The sequence below is a fragment of the Phymastichus coffea genome, unplaced genomic scaffold (assembly GCF_024137745.1).
Source record: "Phymastichus coffea isolate CEN01 unplaced genomic scaffold, Cenicafe_Pcof_1.1 PCOF00183, whole genome shotgun sequence".
NCBI lineage: Eukaryota > Metazoa > Arthropoda > Insecta > Hymenoptera > Eulophidae > Phymastichus > Phymastichus coffea.
The window spans coordinates 64331-86212 of record NW_026706994.1 but is presented as its reverse complement, the minus strand read 5'-3'; the positions used below and the strand labels follow the sequence as shown (position 1 = coordinate 86212).

Below are 21882 nucleotides of genomic sequence, written 5' to 3'. Positions count from 1 at the left end.
TCCACCGTGAGCTAGCGCTAACTAACGCATGCGCAGTAGTTAACGACCTCTCCCCGAACGTCGCGTGTGGGGAAACGAAACATTTTAATTTCTGGCCTATCTAGTTATGCTACTGATGTGAATTACTATAATATGCAATAGTAAAACGTCTATCCTACTATGGTTTAGAGCCAGCCGAACATTATTTGTTATCGCAAAGAATCAATGTATTTTCACGAAACACCAGAAATGCTCGCGGAGTGGGAGAAACAGGAGAAGGTCAGCATTACGAGCTGGCAACAGCGCATTCTTCATTTATCTTGGATCGCACCGTGTAGGTTGTTCTTCGACGCTGGACGCTGCTGAGCAAAACACGGTGAGTTTTTTCTCTGCTTTTTTTGACTGTTTATACCAGATAAGCAATGAATATTTTGGTATATTTGTTTGTAATTTACTTTTTGTTTGTGACTTGCGTGAAAATTAAGCCGCAAGACTCAAATTGCACCAATTTGATTTTCTTATAAGACCCATTTTTGTAATGAGATTTTTGGTTATGTTATTGATTTTCAACCCATGATAGTGTCCACCTTATCCGTTTTATATCACTAAACTTTATCTAAGATTTAAATATTAATCTGGATATCGAATTTTGCTTTTGTTGAATATATTCAATTTTAAGGTTAAGATTATACTGTCTGTATGCTGACATGACAGGGCGGCCATGTTGTTGAAAAACCCATTTTACTCTAGTTGAAAAAAATATAATTTTCATCTTATTAATTCTAAAATTTCAGGCGGTTTTTAATTGCATCAACCTTTCTAGTTTGGTTCAAATACTCTTATCTTAATCATAAAACTAATTTGCTTATGGGGATTTAATTTTTATTATATCGGATTATTCTTAAATAAGCTCAATTTCTTCCATAACCTAAAAGATAATCATTTGACATAGTTTTATAATATTATTCTTACATAGGAATGGCTAACTAAAAATATGATGTAAATTACAATAAAAGCATCAATTAAATTATTTCCAATTTTTTAAAACTACTAATGACATACAAATAATATAACAGTAGTACAAGTGAAATAAATTCATGAATATATTTTTATAAATAAAATAAGAAACTAATATTTTTTCAACGTTTCTCTTTGTTCTTGTGCTCTCGTCATGAATCTATATCCAGGCATGACGGAATCAAAGGAATCGATTATTAGAAACTTGTTAAACTTATCAATAGGTGGTTGACTATAAATGATTATATTATAGGTTTCCACATGACCCAACAAGTGTTTTATAAATGTAGTTAGAATTTATTTATATAAATTGCATTATGAAACTTAAACTTTGGAGTAGTTATCAATACAGAAACGTTATATAGCTGGATTTGATCTCTTAATCATAAAGAATGAAGTTGATAAATATACATAACTTAGCGGGATATCTCAAAATACAGTCGCAATATATTTCAATATTTTACCATGAAAAATTAAAAAATACAATTAATAATAATATGAATTAAAAACAATTTGTCTTTAACAATTTTATTAATAATTATTAATTGTAAAAACAAATCCATACAATAAATAATGCATTTAGAATTTTTTCTATGTAGTTTGTTAAACATTTGACCAAATGCTACACAATTGTAATTCGTGGTTATAATTATGAACCAAATAATTAGACAAAGGTTTTATAGTTGAAGAACTAAAATACTTTATAAGTACGTGAACAATTTTCAGCGCACGTGGTATTATTATAGAACGTCCACACTTGGCAGGAAAGGCTTCCCAAGTAGTCTGATTCAAGATGGCGGATGCCCCTCTCTAAATGCACTAACTTAGCTGAGTCGTTTATTTATTTTGCTCTTTCATGTTATGCAACTATAATATAATTTCTATGAATTGTTTGGATTAATCTCTTCATTTTTATTTTATATTAATTTAGGAATGGTATTTATTTTGTGTGTGTGTGTGTGTGTGTGTGTGTGTGTGTGTGTGTGTGTGTGTGTGTGTGTGTGTGTGTGTGTGTGTGTGTGTGTGTGTGTGTGTGTGTGTGTGTGTGTGTGTGTGTGTGTGTGTGTGTGTGTGTGTGTGTGTGTGTGTGTGTGTGTGTGTGTGTGTGTGTGTGTGTGTGTGTGTGTGTGTGTGTGTGTGTGTGTGTGTGTGTGTGTGTGTGTGTGTGTGTGTGTGTGTGTGTGTGTGTGTGTGTGTGAATTTTAAATTATTATATTTTTATAATATTACTTGAATTTATTGATGATTAGACATGTGATTAACGTTTCATTTCAACTTGGATTTTTTTAATACAAGTCGGGCAATCACTTTGCGTCACTATTACGTCACAATACATTAAATGTCAGTCGTATTTATTCATTTACATATTTGTATACTCAAACTTATTAGAGGATATCGAAAATGAAAAAATATAATTTTATCATGTAGAGACTTTTATATAAACAAACATAAAAGAGTTTTTTTTCAATCAATATAATAAAATGTTATTTTGGTAAACTTTAATGAATTTAACATTGACACGTTTTTACGGTAACAACAATGTTGTTATTGGTCTGTTTTTATCTTCATTTTGATAAAATACTTATTTAACATACTTTGATAATTTAAATATTAAAATTTAGAAGATATTAGACGTTACAATAGTAGATTTACAATGAACATGATCTATAAAAAGATTTTTGTTTATTTCGCAATATTCGTTATACCGGATGTAAAGTTATATGTGGCAGACTCTTGGTCAAATTAGTTAACTATGTATAGAATCTTGATATAGTTTGCTAAAAGGAAAGAAATACGTACAAATCATGGAGTTTAAAAGTATTTCCATATTTTTATGCAATATATGATTATTAAAAAATAATTTTACAATAAGTTAAATGTTTGAGGAATTGTTTGTAATGTAAATAGGTGATCTTCAGGTTTTATCTGAATAGAAGGACCTCGAGTGATACAGTCATCTATGATAGATATTTTCAAACAATCTAATGAAGTTATACACGTAACTTTTGGTTCAGTACATATTTCACAATATACACTAACTTATAATAACTGATATTTGTTAATACTTTTTCCAAACTAGATCTATTTCTTGATTGAAAAGATAAATTAAAAAAAAAACAGAAACAAAAATGCAATAAATTAAGAAGTAAATGGTAATTTTATATAAAGTTTTAAATTTTAAAGATTTGTAAACAATCGTCTATTTAGTTGTGATAATTATTAAATATAATTTTTTTATTAACATTTTAATACTTTTTCTATCTCTTCATTATTTATTGATTTATATTTACTACTCTGACAATAATATAGCTATACCATTCGATCACCGAAAGGCGCTTCAACTATAAAAAGTATATATCTCAACTTAGACAAGCAAATAACATCGGTCAGGCTTAAAGTGATGGATGATAAGACGGTTCAATTTACCGATAATTTCTTCAATATAATCATTTGATTCTCAGATCTGACTAACTATCTTGTAAAAAAAAGTTTGACATTGGTCAAAATTGGTCTGTTATTTAGAATACATTGTTATTGTAATCGCTATCTATTCAGCAGAAATCTGTTAGTACTTAAGTTAAAACCTAATTCTAACCCTTAAATAGATAGATAATTTGATAGATCTTTCATTCCTAAGGGTTCACAAAGTTATTTCTCAATTAACTCGTATATTTATTTTGGTTGCTAGTTCATGAAATGTATATGTGACAATTTAAGGTATTATAGCATCTTTCTTTCTTAAAAAGAGATTAAATTCTCGTGTATAGAAGTATAAGTTCATAGATGTACAACTGTAAAGTGACTTAAAATTATTAACAATCGTTACAAAATATTTTTAAGATAAAGACTTATCATTACTGGTTTTAATTTTCGTGTAGGTTAAGTAAGTTGTCAGATTCCGGTGAATGCCTCCATTGCTTGCGTTACTGCGTCTGCGTGTATTATCCGTGCAGTACGTCAATACCACAGTTCGACATCAACCCGAACTTTTAGGCCCAGAAATACTTGAATCGGAATTTCAGTGGTAGACATTGGTTTTGTCTATTATTAATCTAATAGAAACGTAAAGCTTAACATGAATTGTTGGAATAGAACTTTGTAATCTCTTACTTTTTATGGAACTTTTAGTTATGGCGTTAAGACAAGTTTTTTTTATTGAAATCTTTTATTCGTGCAATTAGCAACATCTTATAATGGATATTCAACATGCTAAACAAAATTCAATATCTCAACCAAATATTTTCCAAAAAGCAAAATCAATATAGGTTTAGTTATTACTACTTATTATTTATTTGTTAGTCTGATCAATCCAATTGATCAAAATAATTGAGAATTATATAATAAAATAGACTGTCTTGTCGTCATCAGTCAAGTTACACTCTAACAGTAGCAGATGTGCAGCGCTGTTCTCAACCAGAACAGCATATTGTTTCGAATTGTTCTCAACTTGGAAGATATCCTAAACTGTTCCGAGCCACCTATTTATACGTTTCTGACTAAAATATCATCATTCATGACTTAGGTTTTTTATATTGGTTTGATTAATTAATTTATTTTTACAAAAATAGGAACGCCATCTACACTGGTTTTTAAAGGCTGATATACTAAAAATATAATAAAAATTAAAACAAGTAATTTTTATACATGTTTAATACATCTGGATAAGTATCAAACTGATCATAATTTTGATAAGATAAACGTAATAGGAAATTTTCAACGTAATAGGAAAATTGTTTCATGTATCAAAAGATTATCTTAATATTTGCAAAATTTATAAGATAAACACATGCTTTCATAGCTTTCCAATTTTAAGTTAATGAATCAATAAATCTTTTAAATTAAAACTTTTTTTAAAAATTTATTAATGAAAATAATAAACGATTTTGTTATTATTTGTGATATAAAAAATTAAATAATATTAATATATCTGTTATTATTTCTCATTTCTTTACTATTTAAATTATCTAAATTAGCTCACTAAAAATATCAAGTATGTGTTCAAAATCGAAATTAATGAGCCTTATAAAACTATGGCTAATGGTGATAAAATAGGGATCTTATACTAACAAAATTCATGTACATAATTATTGAGTTATTGTATGATTTATAAATTATTCAAGCTATTTAATAAGTCCAAATGTAATAGAACATTATAAAATAAAATTAATATTTATTTCAATAAGTTCACTAAAAATCATTATACTCAGTTAATACATACGTGAACTGGTAGATAAAAGTTCTAGTTCGTAACATGTACAATTTGCCTATCAGCGGTTTGTTCAAGTTTTGAAAAAGCCAGTTTTTCATTCGTTTACAGTCAATGAGAAATTCCACATTTCAATTATAAAACATATTTATTGATCTGAATTCAAAAATCTTAAAAATGTTTTTTTTTTATATTATATATACGAATATTGTCTTGATTCAACACATTATCGGGTATATAAAGAAAATGTCCTCATAAAAAGGCAATTGAAAATCTGTATATTTTTTTACTTAAAAAGCAATAGCTTATATTTTGATACTAATTAACGATATAGCATCAGGTGAATGTCACATATTAACCATTGGAACGTAACCCCAAACTTGTACGGGTTTCACAATTTTCCAGTTTAAGTTTTACTTGTGCGCAGTTGTCAGATTGTCCACCGTCTCATCGTGCGTTCGCTGAACTCGAATCGGGGTAGATACCTCTTACGAATGCGACGTTGCCATTGGTGAATGTTCAACGTGACGGCGAAAATGATGACTTCGTACACAGTATTAACTTAATTGGAAGTTTTTAAACTTCAAAACTTTAGTTCTTCACTTACTGTTACATATATTTGAATGTATATGAACTTGTTATCATAATTTTGCATATTTTCACAAAATCGATATACTATGTTTCAAAACATACATGCGGTTATTTTTTAATAGTAAATCATACATATTACCTACAAGGTATACTGTATGCAATATTACGTTCGGTAATCTAATGAAATTTTTATTCGTAATTAACCAGGTGGCCACAAACGCAAAGTTCTTAATTTAAATCATTCGAAGCCCATCTCTCTATCATTTAACAAATAAGGACAACCATGCAGGAAATTTTTTTGATTTGTATTAATTATATAACTACCTGAAGTCTTAGAACAGCATTAATATGCGTTAAACCACTCATCAACCATCATCAACCAAAACCAATATTATGGGCAATTATCTTTGATCCAAGTTTATGAAAGCATGAAAATAGTGAATTAAATATATCATAAACCTTTAATATCGACAACTAAGTTCCGAACATCTACAATCCTATAAATTTTCTCAAATGAGTTGATACTCAACTCAAGTAAGGGTTGCAAACTCTCAACCGAAAATGTTTGTAAGGTGGTATTTTTCCCTTAGTAAGCAACACATCTCGTCAAACCTGCATGGTATCCAAATCAATAACCGTAGAAAGTAGCGTAAGTTTAATAGTCAAGGTCAGCTTTGTTACATCAGCATGATTTTTTTTCACAAGCTTCATCTGTTTTTGTGTGAAAACAATCGCAAAAATACTTCAACCATTACGTCTCGCTTCGTAAAACTTCGTGAGTCTTCGGTGTGTGGCCGTGCGCTGGCGGGGCCTGGAAGCTTTTAGAGAGCCGGCCTCGTTGTAGGATTGCAGTGCGCGTGAGCGGCCCGCGCCAAGCGCCTAGACTTGTAGAAGGTACGGTGGCGTAGTCTGTCCCGTCCTATCATGCTGGCGCTACCGCTCTAGCTCTCTTTCTCTCTCTATCGACGTTGCCGCCGCCACGGCGGGAGCGAGAGCCTGCGCCACGAGAGAGAGAGAGAGAGAGAGAGAGAGAGAGAGAGAGAGAGAGAGAGAGAGTGAGAGAGAGCGAGAGAGAGAGAGAGACAGAGAAAGAGAGAGAGAGAGAGACAGACAGACATAGCAGCAGCTGTATAGCTGCATGGCGCGTCCGAGGCTCTCGCAACACCGCCCGCCGTCTCGCACCTAGTCTCTCGCTCGCGCGCCATTCCGTCGCGCGTGTGCGTCTTGTCTTCGGGCTGCACCGCGCGTGTTGACGCGAGCCGTGAACCGTCACGGACTTTGTTCATCAACCAGACTGCGATTGATTATCGCAGTGAGGTTAGAATTCGTGCGGGGTCAACGGGACGACTCATTTACACGCAAGGCTCATTTACTGAACATTGGGACAACCAGGCCCATCTAGTGATTTTAGTAGCTGATGCAGCCCAGTCCCCAGTCTCGATTGGTTGGCATCCAGTAGACTTTCCGGTAGGATTTGTTTCATTATTCGTTAAAATTTCTGCTTGATTGCTGAATATTTTTTTTAGGTTTTTTTAAGTCTATTTAAGTGAATGGTTTTTCATGCTAACCTTTTCTGTTTTTCGTTATCAACTGAAAAGTATAGGTTATGTTAGGGGTCTACTAGCAACCTAACTTGTGCTTAGGGTTGACCCCGTTTTCCTAAAGTTCAGTTATTTAGTCGTAATTCACATGCATACTTATAAAGTTATTAATTATGAAAGGCATGTTCATAATTATATAATATTCATTTGACAATATGTGTGATAAGGATTGGATATACACATTTTTACAACAACAATTTTATGTTACCAAATTATTCAGGGATCATCCACAATAATTACCTATACTAAGAATGTATTTTTTCATTGTGTCTGATTTTAACTGAAGGTTCATTACAGGTTTTTTTCTATTTATAATTGTAATTTGATTTGCAATCATGACTTAAAAACATCATCAGCATTCGAAATGTCTGGCTTTTTCCTATTAGGATTTAACTATATTTTAGATATATGAAGTTCAGACAAAATCATCTCTTGCGATTTACTTTGATGAGAATTATTTCAGAATTTTCGTAAAACTTCAAATTAACACATCTTATGCGATAGTCTTATCAGAAAAATTCCATTCGTTACTTTTATTAAAATTTCAGGATAAGTATAATAATCATAATTTTGAAATTGTTTATTTAAAATGTTATAATTTATTATGAAATTAACATGTTACAAAAATTAGTGGGTTAGTTGTGATTTTTCAACTTCACACGCTCACAGTTGTGAAACAAACGGCTACACATCGGGATAGATGCTTGGTATTCCAAGAGCTAAGATCTCCACTAGCAAGCTCCCTCTGCGCATGCGTGATCAAGTTTGTTGCTGACAAAAATTTACCAGATTTACTGTAATTTATATTAATCCTCCAAAGTTGGACAATTATATTTATTATGAAAATCGTTTTAGATGCCTTTCCTAGATATCTATTTTAAAAGTTCTGTGAACATTGTCTAATTATTTTTACATCAACAGATACCAAAGTTTCAACTTTCTTATTTCAATAAAAGAGCATATCACCATTTTTTATCAAATATTTCAACAATTTATATGGAAATTCAATTTTAAAATCTAGTTAAGGTTGCATAAAAGTTGCAGGAATTTATATGTGTTAAAAATTAATTTTCATCTCGTTTTTGCGATGTCACGAAAAATTATTTAACACTATAACAACTATAAATGATTTTTATTTAATACAAATATGTGCAAGTTATCGTGATATTTATTGGAGACAACAGTGAATGCGGAAGATTTATTGTATGGGAAAAACAAATAGCATTTATTTATGTTGAAGAATGTATTTATTATGTTCTGGAATGGCTTTAACATCCAAAAACTTATCTTTCTCATTGCTTTCATTGAAAAATGTCGACAATTATTCAATTATTTAACTAGGTTATTACACTTCATGCTATTTGTTCTTCAAAGTCACATAACTGTATTATTATTTTACATCAATTTTTTAATCTCTCAACTGTAAATGTTAAAATAAAATATTAAACAGATTTAGATATCATAAATCTCTTTTTTTATTATATAAAAAATTCTTTATATTTTTACAATTTTTAAGTAAAAAGCGTGTACATAATATATTTTTTATATATTAAACTTATAAATATCAAAATCAATTGATGAAAATTAGGAAAATGATTTCCTTTACTCTGTTGTTTATTAATTATTTTTTGCATTTATTAAGAAGTTTTTTGCATAATATTTTTAATAATCACTTTGACCCTTTTCATTACCATTGCGATTAACATACAACATTCGTTATCTGCATAAAGTAACACCATCTCAAATAACCAATATTTCTAAACTTCTGTATATACCTTCGTGTAAATAAAAAATTTAGCTTTCATTTCCGAGATGTGGGACCTAAAAGAACAACATGGCTGCCGCTTCACCTAGAATTTCCCCTCCATTTATTTACGTAAAAGGTTATACATTGTAGTTTAACTCTGTGTAACCATGATAAACTATAACGTTTTCTCATAGAATTTCCATGAAAGATGAAAAAGTTCAATGCCAACTGAATTGGTCAACAGAAATCTTCAAAGTTTAAAAATGAAAATCAATATGCGCATTAGCTCGCACAAGGTGCTTTGCGAAACGAAGAGAGAGGAAAGCGGAGGCAAAATAGATTGAGTACCACTGCATCGTACGCGCATGCTCCCGCGCGTTTGACGTGTTCTGAATCCCCCACTAAATGGCTACGATTTTATGATATTCTTGCACTCGAAAAGATCCAAATTATTCAATGTGCATGTGTTAAATTTTCTGTTTTTCTTTGCTTTATTACTTACGGTTTTTCAATTTATGCTATAAAATTTTTTTGTGTCATCATTATGTTTTCTGCTCTATTAATTTTTATATTTATTATCTTATTATACTCTTTATTCAGAGTAAATGTGTGAATCGAAAGAAATTATTTTTTTAGAATTCTTAAAGGTTCTGTTTATGACGAACTGGAAGTGGGAGTTGATATTGTAAATCTTATGGTTAGTTCGTAAATCCCATGGTTAAAGCGATTATTTAAAGTACGTTATAATATAACTAATTTTTTAAATTAGTCTAAGATTAATTTCCGGTCGCTTACACTTATCATAGACAATATAAATATATATTCTCTAAATTTATGCAATTACTTCTAAATTGAATATTAATCGATGACCGTCATTACAATGTTAAAATTATATCAGAGTCCTTTCATGTGCAATAAATATGTTTAATAGAACCTTAACTTTATTATAAATGTCAAATCGATTACTAAATTTTATCGAATTGTTATTATTAATCGATTATTAAATTTGCATTTTCCTAATGAATAAGTTTTTTACCAACAAATCTTTTATAAGATATTTGCCTTTTTGAAAAACAAAATTAAAATATAATCTTAATATAAAATTTCGTAAAAAAAACTAGTAAAAATAATTTTGATACCAAATCCTATAATTTATCTAAATAGTTTTACTACTTTGTACAAAAGACATCCATACATTTTCTTGACTCAATGAAAATTTGCTCAAAACTCTTATACTTCAAATAACTTCATTAATTTAATGCCTATGATAATAAGACAACCATATACTATCAATTTAAATGTATTTAAAAGCATAGAGTTTTAACCAAAATCATTTTGGTTATTGACAGAATGCAAGCAATTATTAATCAGTGAACCTAATGGGATTCTCGACAACATTACTGATGTCTTATGATGATGGATGCAGTCAAAATAGGAACAGTGCCTACTACGAAGCCGTTGTTGATTAATAAAATAATTGAAACTACTGATAGTTCAAAGGAAAAAATCGATGATATTTCGTTTACTGAGGATAATGAAGATGATGAGATGAGATTAAGATTGTCTGATGAAGAAGAAAACGAACAGGATAATATATTTAGTAATATTCAAAATCATCAACCAAATTCACTTCTAAAAAAAGATGGTAAGAAGCTATCATTGGTACAACTAGATGAACAAGTATGCTGCTGGAATATGTCAAAAATAACATAAGATTTTCTTCTCTTCACTCAAATCTATTTTTATATATTTCATGCAAGACTTTGATTATAGAAATTACAATGCTTAATGATTGTCAATGTTTTCAAAAAATGTAAAAAAAAAAATAGTAGTGTATGTTTTTAAAAGCATCAATAAAATGTATGGTTATTGTTCCTATGACATTCCGAATAATACCTGTAGGCAATTTATAGAAAAATCGAAGTTCAATTTAGGATAAAAAATTAACCAGAAAAGATTATAAGAATTGTGTGACATCTTAAAAATGAATCAGTTAATTAAATTATATAAATGTACTTTACTGAAATACAATTTGGTGTCAATTATCATTAATATCCGCACGGTCGATATTTTTTTACGAAAAGTTACCAATTCTAAAAAAGCACGTTACCGTTCTTTGTGTTAAATTTTTTTTACATATTCAATCATTCATAGTTCACATACATTTAGACGTACAATGCTTTTTAAAATAAATTTGAAACAATAACATATGCACATTGAATTTATAACTATTTGAATACTTTCATTGTTGCAAATGGTTCACTAATTTATTATATTTGATCCCTCAACTATCTCAGTTCGAATGGGATACAAGTTTATATATCTAAGCTGCTATTTCTAATTTTTCAAAGTATAAAAAAAGTTTCTTAACTAAATAGATTTTTATGCTTTTCAGGAGCTCATATTATAATTGTAAATTATAATGCTTCATACGAACTAATGTTGCTATTTTAAGGTTTTTTCTGATTGCAGATTTCGAGTTAGACGCTTCTACTACTGTCAATTCCGAAGAGACATCTGAAGTCTGCCAGGAAAAATTGAAAAATACCGACACAAGTGATAAAAAAGTAAATACTCCTTCTACTGTTGATTCCAAAGACTCCTCTAAAGTTTGTCAACAAATATCGAAAGGATCAGAAACAAGTGTTAAACAAACTGATACTCTTGCTCCTGTTGACAACGAAAATAAATCTGGAGCTTGTCAGCAAAGGTTAATAGATTCAGAAGAAAGCACTGAAAAAGAAAATTGTAAGTCCATTCAACCTGAAGAAGCATCTATCAATCTTGAACAAGTAGTAAAATATTTGGATTCTGCTATCGAAGAAGGTGATTATACTAATTATCCAAGTGACGGTGATTTAGATGAAGAGAGGGTTACTGAAAACGGTAATTTGAGTGACGAGGAAACTGGTATGAGCGACAGGATGCCGCACAATCCCACGAAATATTGGTCAAGCTTCGACCCACGCCCATGGAAAGGATCACGAAAACGTTCAAGTTTTCCTCATCGTGGGTCTAACAGTTGGTATCATCAACAGTATCCAGATAGGGACAAGTTGAAGAAAAATAATCTTCATCATAGCAATAGCCATTTTATTAGAACAAGTCGTTCACGAGGAAGTTTCAGTAGTTCAGCTAGAGAAAGTTGGACTAGAGATGCGAAGAAAGACGAAGTCAATGCATCCTTGAGATTAAGGGATAAAAAGATTTCCAAAGATGTTACTACTGGTAAAGATCTTTTGGTTAAACAGAACGGCATTATCGCAAATGGCCTAGATCACAAAGAAAATAATTCTTCCGGCCAAAATGATAAGTTGATTACCGTTATGAATAAAACAGATAAAGTAGGGATTAAAACTATTTCTGCCGTACAGAATAAACGCACGTTAGATTCAAAGTTATCAACAGATCAAAGCAGTAAAATGAATGGTAATGAAAGTGGTGGTGTTAAACTGTTGAATGGAGTTGTATATGTCGATGATCGTCCAAGTAGTATAGCTAGTGCATCAATAACCAAAAACTGTGAATTATCATTGATTGACAAGGATAAAGGAAAATTTGAATCTTCATCACAAAGTACCGCAACAGAAACGATAAAAACTCCAAAAATTAGTGAGGTGCTCAGCGAAGCCCAAATACAAATTAAAGATGTGACATCACAAAACAATAGCATGAATAATAAATTCAAAGATTTAATGGATGTTGATGAGAATGTTAACGACAAACCTGATAGTACTAGTGATTTAATTTGCATACAAGCTAATATTAGAGACGCTGGTGAGAAAATCGGTAAAAACGATGATTTCAGCTGTGTTTCCATTGTACAAGAAAAAACAAATGGAACATTAGAAAAGAAAAAATTAGATGATAGTGTTCAAAGAAATGACTATCAAACTTTGGAAAGTGGCAAATCCATAACTTTCACCGAAATCGGGCAAAGAGATGACGGTATTAAGAACTACCTGTCCATGGATGTTGATTTAAACACGGAAACATCTCAAAACAATGAAGATGATTGGAGAGACTCTGAATCCGGTTCGCTGATCATTGATGAAAGTGCCCCTAAAGAAAATAAATCTAATGATAAATTGAACGGAGATACCGAAGATGGTAAAACCCTAAAAGAAGGTGACAAGTCAGGCGCTGCAAAGAACAAAGATCAAAATGGATTGAATAATGTGATAGAAGAAGTTGATTTGATTGATGATGATTCACAAGAGGCAATTCTCAAATCTAATAATACAGACACTAATATATCGCATTCAGTTTCTCTTGATACTACAAATGGTGATAAAATAGAAGAAAGCAGTCAAGATGGCCGAGCTGCTGTTCATAAAAGACGTCGAAGAAAAAAACTTGTAGAAACCATGCAAGAGGAACTGCTAATTAGCGAAGCTGGTAAGTTTTCTGGTACTCTTTAGAATATATTTTTTTAAATTATAAACGTAATCATTGAAAACGTTTTTGACGGCTTATGAACATTTTTACACGATTCTCAAACATCATGAACCATTCTTATGCGTGAAATGTAAATATACAGGATGAAAATATTAATTAATCACTGTACCTTGATTGAGAAAAACTTGATTGTTCTCCAGGATAATGTTTATAGCGTGGGATAGTTGAAGGCTAAGGTAGCTGAACTAGAAAAGATAAATTTTATCGTAGATGGCCGTACTTAGGTATTTGAACTTCTACGAGCAAAGGACACTCAATCGGTAAATAGGTGTCTTACATACTAAGAGCACTTCGGTTGACGTTCGGACTGGCAGTAGCAATACAAGTAGATAGGAATGTATATCGAGCATAGGGAGCTGATCTAGTTTTTGACTACAATGTTAATTTGTAGACCATTATGAAACTTTTAGAAAGAAAAACTTGTCTGTCTTAATTCTTTTTATTTCTTTGATATTTTTTCGTCGCAAGAAAGATACAAAAATTTTATTCTATGGGTGATAAAAAAAAAGAAAAATTTGTTGGTATGCGATGAAAAAAATCTAAAAAAATAAGTCGAAAAAATATCTCTGCCTGAAATTTTCATAATGGCTCAGAACTTAAAATACAGTCGAAAAATACATAAGATCTCTAAAATCGCAATGTATTTCTACATAATTGAAATTTCACACACAACCGTCAATACTAATAGTTGCCATTCGCGATCAAGTTGACTATAACGCCTGTAATTTAGCATTAAGAAATGCTGCGGTGGAACTCCGAAGATGCTTAAAGGAAAAACAAATATACTGCTAGTATTTCGCTGTAATCGCCAATTGTAGCTTGAATCACTGGTACCCTCTACTTTCTTCCGCTTTATTAAATTTACCATTGTTCAGGATGAATTGGTGCCAGAAATTTTTATTGCTAACTACGCAGAGTATACGATAACAAACCAAGTACTACAGTAGTTGCTTTGTAAGCCATCGTATTTACCGATTGATTGTCAATTACATGTAAAACTTTACTAAAACCTTACCGAGAAAGAAATATTATTTAAGTACTATGCCCGATTCTAAAGGGGGGGATGTACTCGAGGATATTGTTTTTCACTTGCTGCTTCGGCCTTATACTATCCAGAGCTACAGATTGCGTAAATAACTATTAATAGCAAATTTTTTTTAATTTTTTAATCGTGATAACTATTACATTATCATTTGCGCAGTCACTGTTCGAATCAATTATTTCATTGTTTTTTATATTCGTTTTGCACTAATAAATACTGACATCGACTTAACCACTCATATACTGAACCTACCATTACACTAAAACTCATGTTATATTTCATGCAAGTTCTGAACACAAATACACTAAATTAATATGGCGGTATATAACGGTGTTTGAAACCTAAATGTTTATTATCAAGGCATAATAGTATTCCAGCCTAAATATACATAACAGTGTTTCTAGTATTAAAGGTTTAGTCTCAAACCGAATTAAATCTTGAAACACAACGTTTATAATATAAACAGAATGCGAATCATAAGAAAATACGAAGAAGATTAAGATCTATGTATAGTTATATTTCAATATTGAATACAATTATAAAACTTGTTGCTACTGCCTTTTAAAAATTAATTAAGTTTGCGGATAAACTCTCAGTATAGTAACGCTATTAGGAGCTGGGAATTATATTGCCGGCTTCAATAATTTGCACATTTAACAGAAATTGAGGTAAATGCAACTGACGCATTTTCTGGCTTTGATCAGTTTAATCATTGTTGAATTTAATTTTAAACTCTAACTTCTGGTGTCTTATTTCATTAAACATCTACATTATTGCACAGTTCCAATGACCAACATCCTTATCCAATCGATGACACATCTTATCTTCGTTTCACGAAAACTTAGATTTCTATAACAATAAATAAAATCAAGTAATAATAACACGTTAAAATATAGCACACCTTTTCCTTCTCATTCTCTTTTTATGCTAACAATATTGCTGAATTCCTGAAACAATGTTTGATGTGAATCATAATATCATCCTCCATTAAATTGTAAAAACATTTAAACATAAAAATTCACTTTTCGGATTCGGTGAGACCTTAGTTATGACTTTTTTAGTTTACAACTTTTATAAAGTTAACCAACGAAACATTCAATCACACACTTATGCCTAAATGAACATCAATTAGATCTTTATTTGTTATTCTGTCGCCTATCATTTGTCATAACCACAAACGCATTGAAACTATCCGAAAAACATTCATAAGAATGTAAGATTTTCCCGCAAAAACGCCCGACCGAATGACCGAAGTTTGTTATCAACCGCATCACAATGATCGACGAGTTTTTCAACTACGTTAAACTGTTGATAGAAAGTGGAGGTCGTCAGAAGCGGCGTTCGGCACGAAATGCTGAGGAGATGATACGCAAAGAAATCCTCAAAGGTGACAACGACGATGAGGATTCGAGTGACGATGTCGATAAACTCGTAAAGGTCAATTATCGTAAATCGTTGACGCCAAACATCATCACGCGCACTCTTTCACCGCCAACTCTTAAACGGACACTGGACGAAGTCTCCGATGAAAAGGACAATGCGGCATCGACGGGACTCAAGAGAATCAGGCCCAATGTAGAGGATACTTCGGTATCGGTAGCGCAAAAACAAAGGAACGAATTTTTGTCTCCGAGAAAGTCTCAAGAAAGCGTCATCGCAACAGGTCAACTCATGAGAAAGATATCGCAAGATGATATCAGAGGAAAGTTGAAGAAACTAACACAAGAGGTGCAGTAATTTCAATAATTCAATTTTTAAACATTTTATAAATATTGGTTAGTAACGGTTGAAAAATTCAATTTTTTTTAAATTACCAACTGTAAAAAAATGATCAATTCGTTAGAATTAAGGTGATTAATCGAATCCACTTTTTAATTATAAGTTTTTAATTTAAATAATTTTATTAAACAATTCTATCATTAATCTTTGTGAATAGATAATTCGAAGAATTCAACAAAATCTTCATTATATATTTATTTTAATGTGTACAAATTCCTGTACAGTGAGTTTACCGGTTATTTTATCGTACGCGCGTGTGTGTATAAGTGAGTATGTGTGTGTGTTGGGTTATTGATATTTTTGGCTTTCGGCTGGTAATTCGGTAGAAGGAAAAAGAAATATTCACAAAGCAATGCCTTGTATGATTCTAGAATCTAGAATGACGTATAATTTGGGATCATTTATATCGGTTAAAAATGTATTAACATTTCAAAAATTTCTCGGGAAAAGAAATAAATTTGTTCAAGGTAGTAAAATAAAACATTCATTTACCACCATATTGCTAAAGTGAAAACATTATAATATGAAAGCTATTTTGTTTTGGTTATATCCGAAATGGTTAAGTTTAACCTTCTATTTATAAGACGGAAGTGAAGGCATTGACAGTTGAATGTTTTTATTTTATTCTGTAGCAATACGTCTATCAATACATAATATATATTCATTTATTTATTTTGCAAATAATTCGATTTTAAGAATTAACAAACAAATACTTCAATAAAAATCTTAAAAGTATTTGTTTACTTAGGGTTTTTATTATTAGAAATCGTCGATAGTTTCTAAAACAATCATTCGATTAAAATGTGTAACTTTTCTAAATAGGAATTAGAGGCTCTGCTTCTACAAAAGATTGTCGAGTGCATAACCGTGCGCGGCGAAATGGGCAAGCTTCGAGAGCAGGCTCGCGCTTCGAAAAAGTGTCAGGAAAGTCTTCGAAACAAGAACCAGCAGCTTCAGAAGCAAGTTGAGGGTTTCGAGATGGTCCTGAAGCGAATCAATTATGATAAGAACAGCAATGGTGATAAGTACGTGCCACCAATCAAGATCAATCGGTCTGTCGGCTTACAAGTGAACTTCTTATCTGTAAGTATTGATCAAAAATTGAAAAAAAAATTTTTTCTTCACAATTACAAAAATTATTTATATATTGCAAGTGAGCTACATAACGTTTAATCTATATCGTTATTCAAGCAACATGTATCTCTCACTCTATCTTTCTCCTCTTTCTCTACCGAAGAAATTATGCAACAAGGAAAATAAGTCATATATTACTATCCATTTGTATTCACTACAGGGTCGAAAGAAGTGAAGTAAATCGCCTAAAAGATCTTCGATTGTAGGATTGATTACTGGCTCATTACTGACAAAATACTTTAATTTGAAATGTGGAGGCCTGATAAATAACATTTGTTCTCATATGATCTACTTATAAATAATATTTTCATAAAAATAACCGTAATGTGTCCATGGCGATGAAAAAGACTAGTATAATGAATGTATTTAGAAAAAATTTAATTTATTGTTTTGTCCTCACTTTTCAGCTTTATAAAGTTGGTATGACTGTTGAATGAAGAATAGAAAGTCAAAAATTGAATACCCTTTTGTCAATAGATTCACTATTTAGTTTACTTATTTTAAAATTTTATAGTCAAAATCAATGAAATAATGGTCGTCATTAGATTTCTGACATTACCAACTATTCTTGGAGCAAATCACAATGATGGCCTTACTAGCTCTGATCATACAGTAGGCTTATCCTTATAAGAATAACCTTCAACTTGATTTCCTCGTTGCATAATGTACTATATTCCATTATGGAAAGTCGGTTCAATTTTAAAAAGTTATTAGTGTAGTAACCCGTTGCATTAAGAATATAGTGTGACCTTGTTTACTATTTTGAAAGGTATTTTATGCAGTTTAAAACGCTTTTCAATCGAAATTGCTGCAAACATATTGTCACGATCAAATTGAATTTCTTGGACAATGCTTGAAAAAACGGCGGTCAACTGTTTCAATGAGTAGCATCATTCTTCAGCAAAATCCAAACTTACGTAATGTGTACGAACGCTATTTTATAGCAGGAGCACGGAATCCAAAGTCTGAAACAAATTCAAGCTCTCCGAACGGGAGCAAACAGTGCCAATACACCGAAACAGGTATCAGCGCAAGCGCTGATCCCGGACAACCAGAGTCCTCGTAAAATGATGAAAACACGATCGCCACGCAGACCAGATATGACACCAACGATAGTTCAGGTACCAACTCCGACCTCCGTTGGCGTTCAGGCGAACAGCGCAACTCCTGCTCTCGTAATGACAGCGAAACCGACTGATCCCAATGCCAAACGTAACGGTAATGTCCTGCAGATCGTTGCGCCATCAGGTAATCAACAACAGACCGTTACCACAAGACCTACGCTTACAATACAAAGGACGACATGTACCAACCCTAGCAAAGCTAGTGATCTCATCGACTTGACTGACGAAGAGGACAAATCCAAAGGTTGGTTTTCTACCTGCTAGAGATATGAACTTAGAACCTAAAGTGTAAATTATTATCACGACTGCATTTCTATTGTTTGACTATTAGAATGCAATAGTAACTGATCAGATATAAAAGAATGCGTTGGTTAGTTTAATTTATAGGTGCTTCAATATGAAATCTTAGATACGGAAATTCATTGCATTGCCTAATATATCCAACAGTCAGAAAAATCTTGAAAACCGCAAAATAGTCGAAATGATCAGCAAAGTTCATGTATTTTTTATCAAGAATTTTTACAAATTAGTTTAAATTGTCAATCGTTAAATTAGATAGTAAATACAAGTATACGTCTTACAAAATATTTGTGAAACTATCTCTTACGAGTTTCGGAGTTGTCAAACTCGAAAAAAATATTTACCCGAAACAACGTGGTAACGTATTCCAAAATAATACTCAAGCCCAAGTGGTTGAATAAACTCGATCGACATGGCTGCGCAGTAAGCATGCAAGCACATATCCATTTTTAACATCACTACCAGCAAGTGTATTTCTTTCTTAGAATATATTTAATTGATTATTGCTATTTGAAATTTATTTGAATTGAACATCACATCGGGAATTACGGCCCTAATTTATACCATGGAAAACCCATAGGAATAAAGAATTTTATTGATGGATTTCCTATAAATGTACTTCATGAAATATGCTGGTCAAAGTAATACTTATTGGAAAATAATTTGATCAGTGATATCAGTATTGAATTTTTAACCTTATTATTTACAAATTAGATTTGTTACGTATCTTACCCACCCTGTACAAACAGAACTTACGAAATGAATTATTGAACGATAATTATTCAGTAATTATAATGAGAAATTTATGTTATTTTTTTATAGTAACAGCTATTGCAACTACTGGTGGACTACCGGCTAGATTACCACGAGTATTACAAGCTGTACCAGCTAGTAGCGTGGCTTTAAATAATGCAACCAACCTGAGACTATTACCAGCAGCTAATTCGACTGCTGCAATGGTAAGCTATTATATACAGCTTTCCAATAACAAGCTCGACCAAATATATTCAGTTTATTAATTTAACAATCACAACTTTTAGGGGACCAACGTACCAAGACTAGCATACGTGATGCAAAGTGGTCCAAATGGTGTACCGACAAGGCAGTTAGTTTTAACAAGTAATAATTCAGTAAAAACTGTAACAAGTTTAACCACAACAGGAACGCTTAATTATAAACGAAGTAAATATTATCTCGGAGCTCAATTGAATATTGTACTAAACTGATTTCTTATCAATAAATTATCTTTGCAGGCGTAACTGCATTGCCAAATGGAGCTGTAAGATTAGTGACAACGCAAGCTGCCCAAATACCGATTTCAAAGGTAAACGACGAAGAACTCAATTCAATGACTGCATTCTTTGTACTATACTTATTGAGTTATTATAATAGCATCCAGCGCCTTTGCCGGAATCACCTATGCCACCATCGGAGCCTTCGTGGAAATTAGCGCCACCAGCACCGTCGCTGAAGATATCCAAAGTTGCTACTGGTAATATAAATGCTATTACTTTTTCATTGCAAAATTACCTCTATGGTTGTATACTTAATAAAACTTGTAATCATTCACAGGCATCGTACTATCGTGGAATATGTCGCTGACGGATAAGTATGCAGACATAGTTAGTTATCAATTATACGCTTATCAAGAGGTCGCAGGGACGCCTCCTAGTGCAAATTTGTGGAAAAAAGTGGGTGATGTTCGAGCGTTACCATTGCCCATGGCTTGTACTTTAACTCAGGTATGCTTCATTTGCAATAGCGTTCTAGTTAGTAATTAATATTTTTTGTATTTGTTATTGACAATAATTTTTCTTCTCTAGTTTACGGAAGGAAATAATTATTACTTTGCTGTCAGAGCTGTTGATGCACATTCCAGATTCGGCCAGTACAGCAAACCTGGCAACATTTCTCTGTAAGAGAAATGTAAATTAAAATTAACTATTGAACTAGGAACATATATTTGCCTGTTTTCTTTTCACTGCTCCGGACTTATATGAAGTAAGGTTTTAATACGCGTTTCGATACGAAAGATTACTTTTAATACATTATTTGTAATATAACATCGTATAGTTAGGTAAACAAACTTAAAAGTTTTCATGCGTTTAACATATGTAAGTGTGTGTAATATCATGTAAAGATGCTCAGTTTTACTAGATTTCCATTAGTAGCACCTAAGTTCTTGTTTTATAAGCTTTGATGATAAAGGAAAAAAAATAGAATTTTTTGTGCGGATATTTTAAGTTTGAATTTCATTAACTACTTTTTAGTTTTAGCACTGTGTTCAGCAACGGATTGATACTGTTCAAAATTTATTTTTCTTGTTAGAATGTCGAAATCGACCTGCCAAGTTACTATTTTGAAAAGTTAGGAAGAATCGAAACTTACTGCTTATAACTGTTAATATGGATTTATAATAATTCCGAAAAGAAACCTTTCAATGATTACTTTTTCAATCAATATTGAATTTTTTTTTACATGTTTGTTATATTACTTGTGAGCTCTAAATTATTTGTTATGTGAAAATGTAAAAATATACCAGCTGTGAATGAGCTTGATAATTGATTTAACTTAATGTCAGTCAAGACGGAGTAAAGAAATGATTGCACTGGTCATTTCTGTGAAAAGAGTTAAAAAGGCTTGAAGTGGTGGTATTTAATCCAATTTGTATCCTTGAAGTAACAATTAAAGGTGTACTAAAAAGTAATAGCTTTAAGAAAGTTTTGTATATAAAACAGTATATAAGAATAAGTTAGAAGTTTTCCTGAGTGACCTTGAACATGTTTCTGAACTAGCCGCTTTATACAAATAAATACTTGGATGTTTTCAATCAAGCGAAAGTTATTATTTATTTAATTCCAAGTTAATGTAAACGGGGGTGAAATAAGATGTTCTTTTTCATT

At 31.5% G+C, this 21882-nt stretch overlaps 1 protein-coding gene across 3 annotated transcripts; it reads left to right on the top strand.

Moving 5' to 3' along the window:
- Positions 1–148: 148 nt before the first annotated feature.
- On the top strand, positions 149–21823 carry LOC131673525 (dentin sialophosphoprotein). Of its 3 annotated transcripts, none has more exons than XM_058951565.1 (12): positions 149–355; positions 10492–10787; positions 11615–13540; positions 15958–16370; positions 17244–17504; positions 18500–18923; positions 19802–19938; positions 20020–20161; positions 20233–20303; positions 20372–20471; positions 20552–20721; positions 20803–21821. In XM_058951565.1, exons 2-12 carry the CDS (start codon positions 10553–10555, stop codon positions 20896–20898), a joined length of 3975 nt encoding a protein of 1324 aa, XP_058807548.1. In that variant the 5' UTR covers positions 149–355; positions 10492–10552; the 3' UTR covers positions 20899–21821. The 3 variants fall into 3 exon arrangements, with proteins under 3 accessions (XP_058807548.1, XP_058807549.1, XP_058807547.1); XM_058951566.1 differs by lacking the exon at positions 149–355 and adding an exon at positions 6912–7261 and having other exon boundaries at positions 18500–18803; positions 20803–21823; XM_058951564.1 differs by lacking the exon at positions 149–355 and adding an exon at positions 6915–7261.
- Positions 21824–21882: the final 59 nt, after the last annotated feature.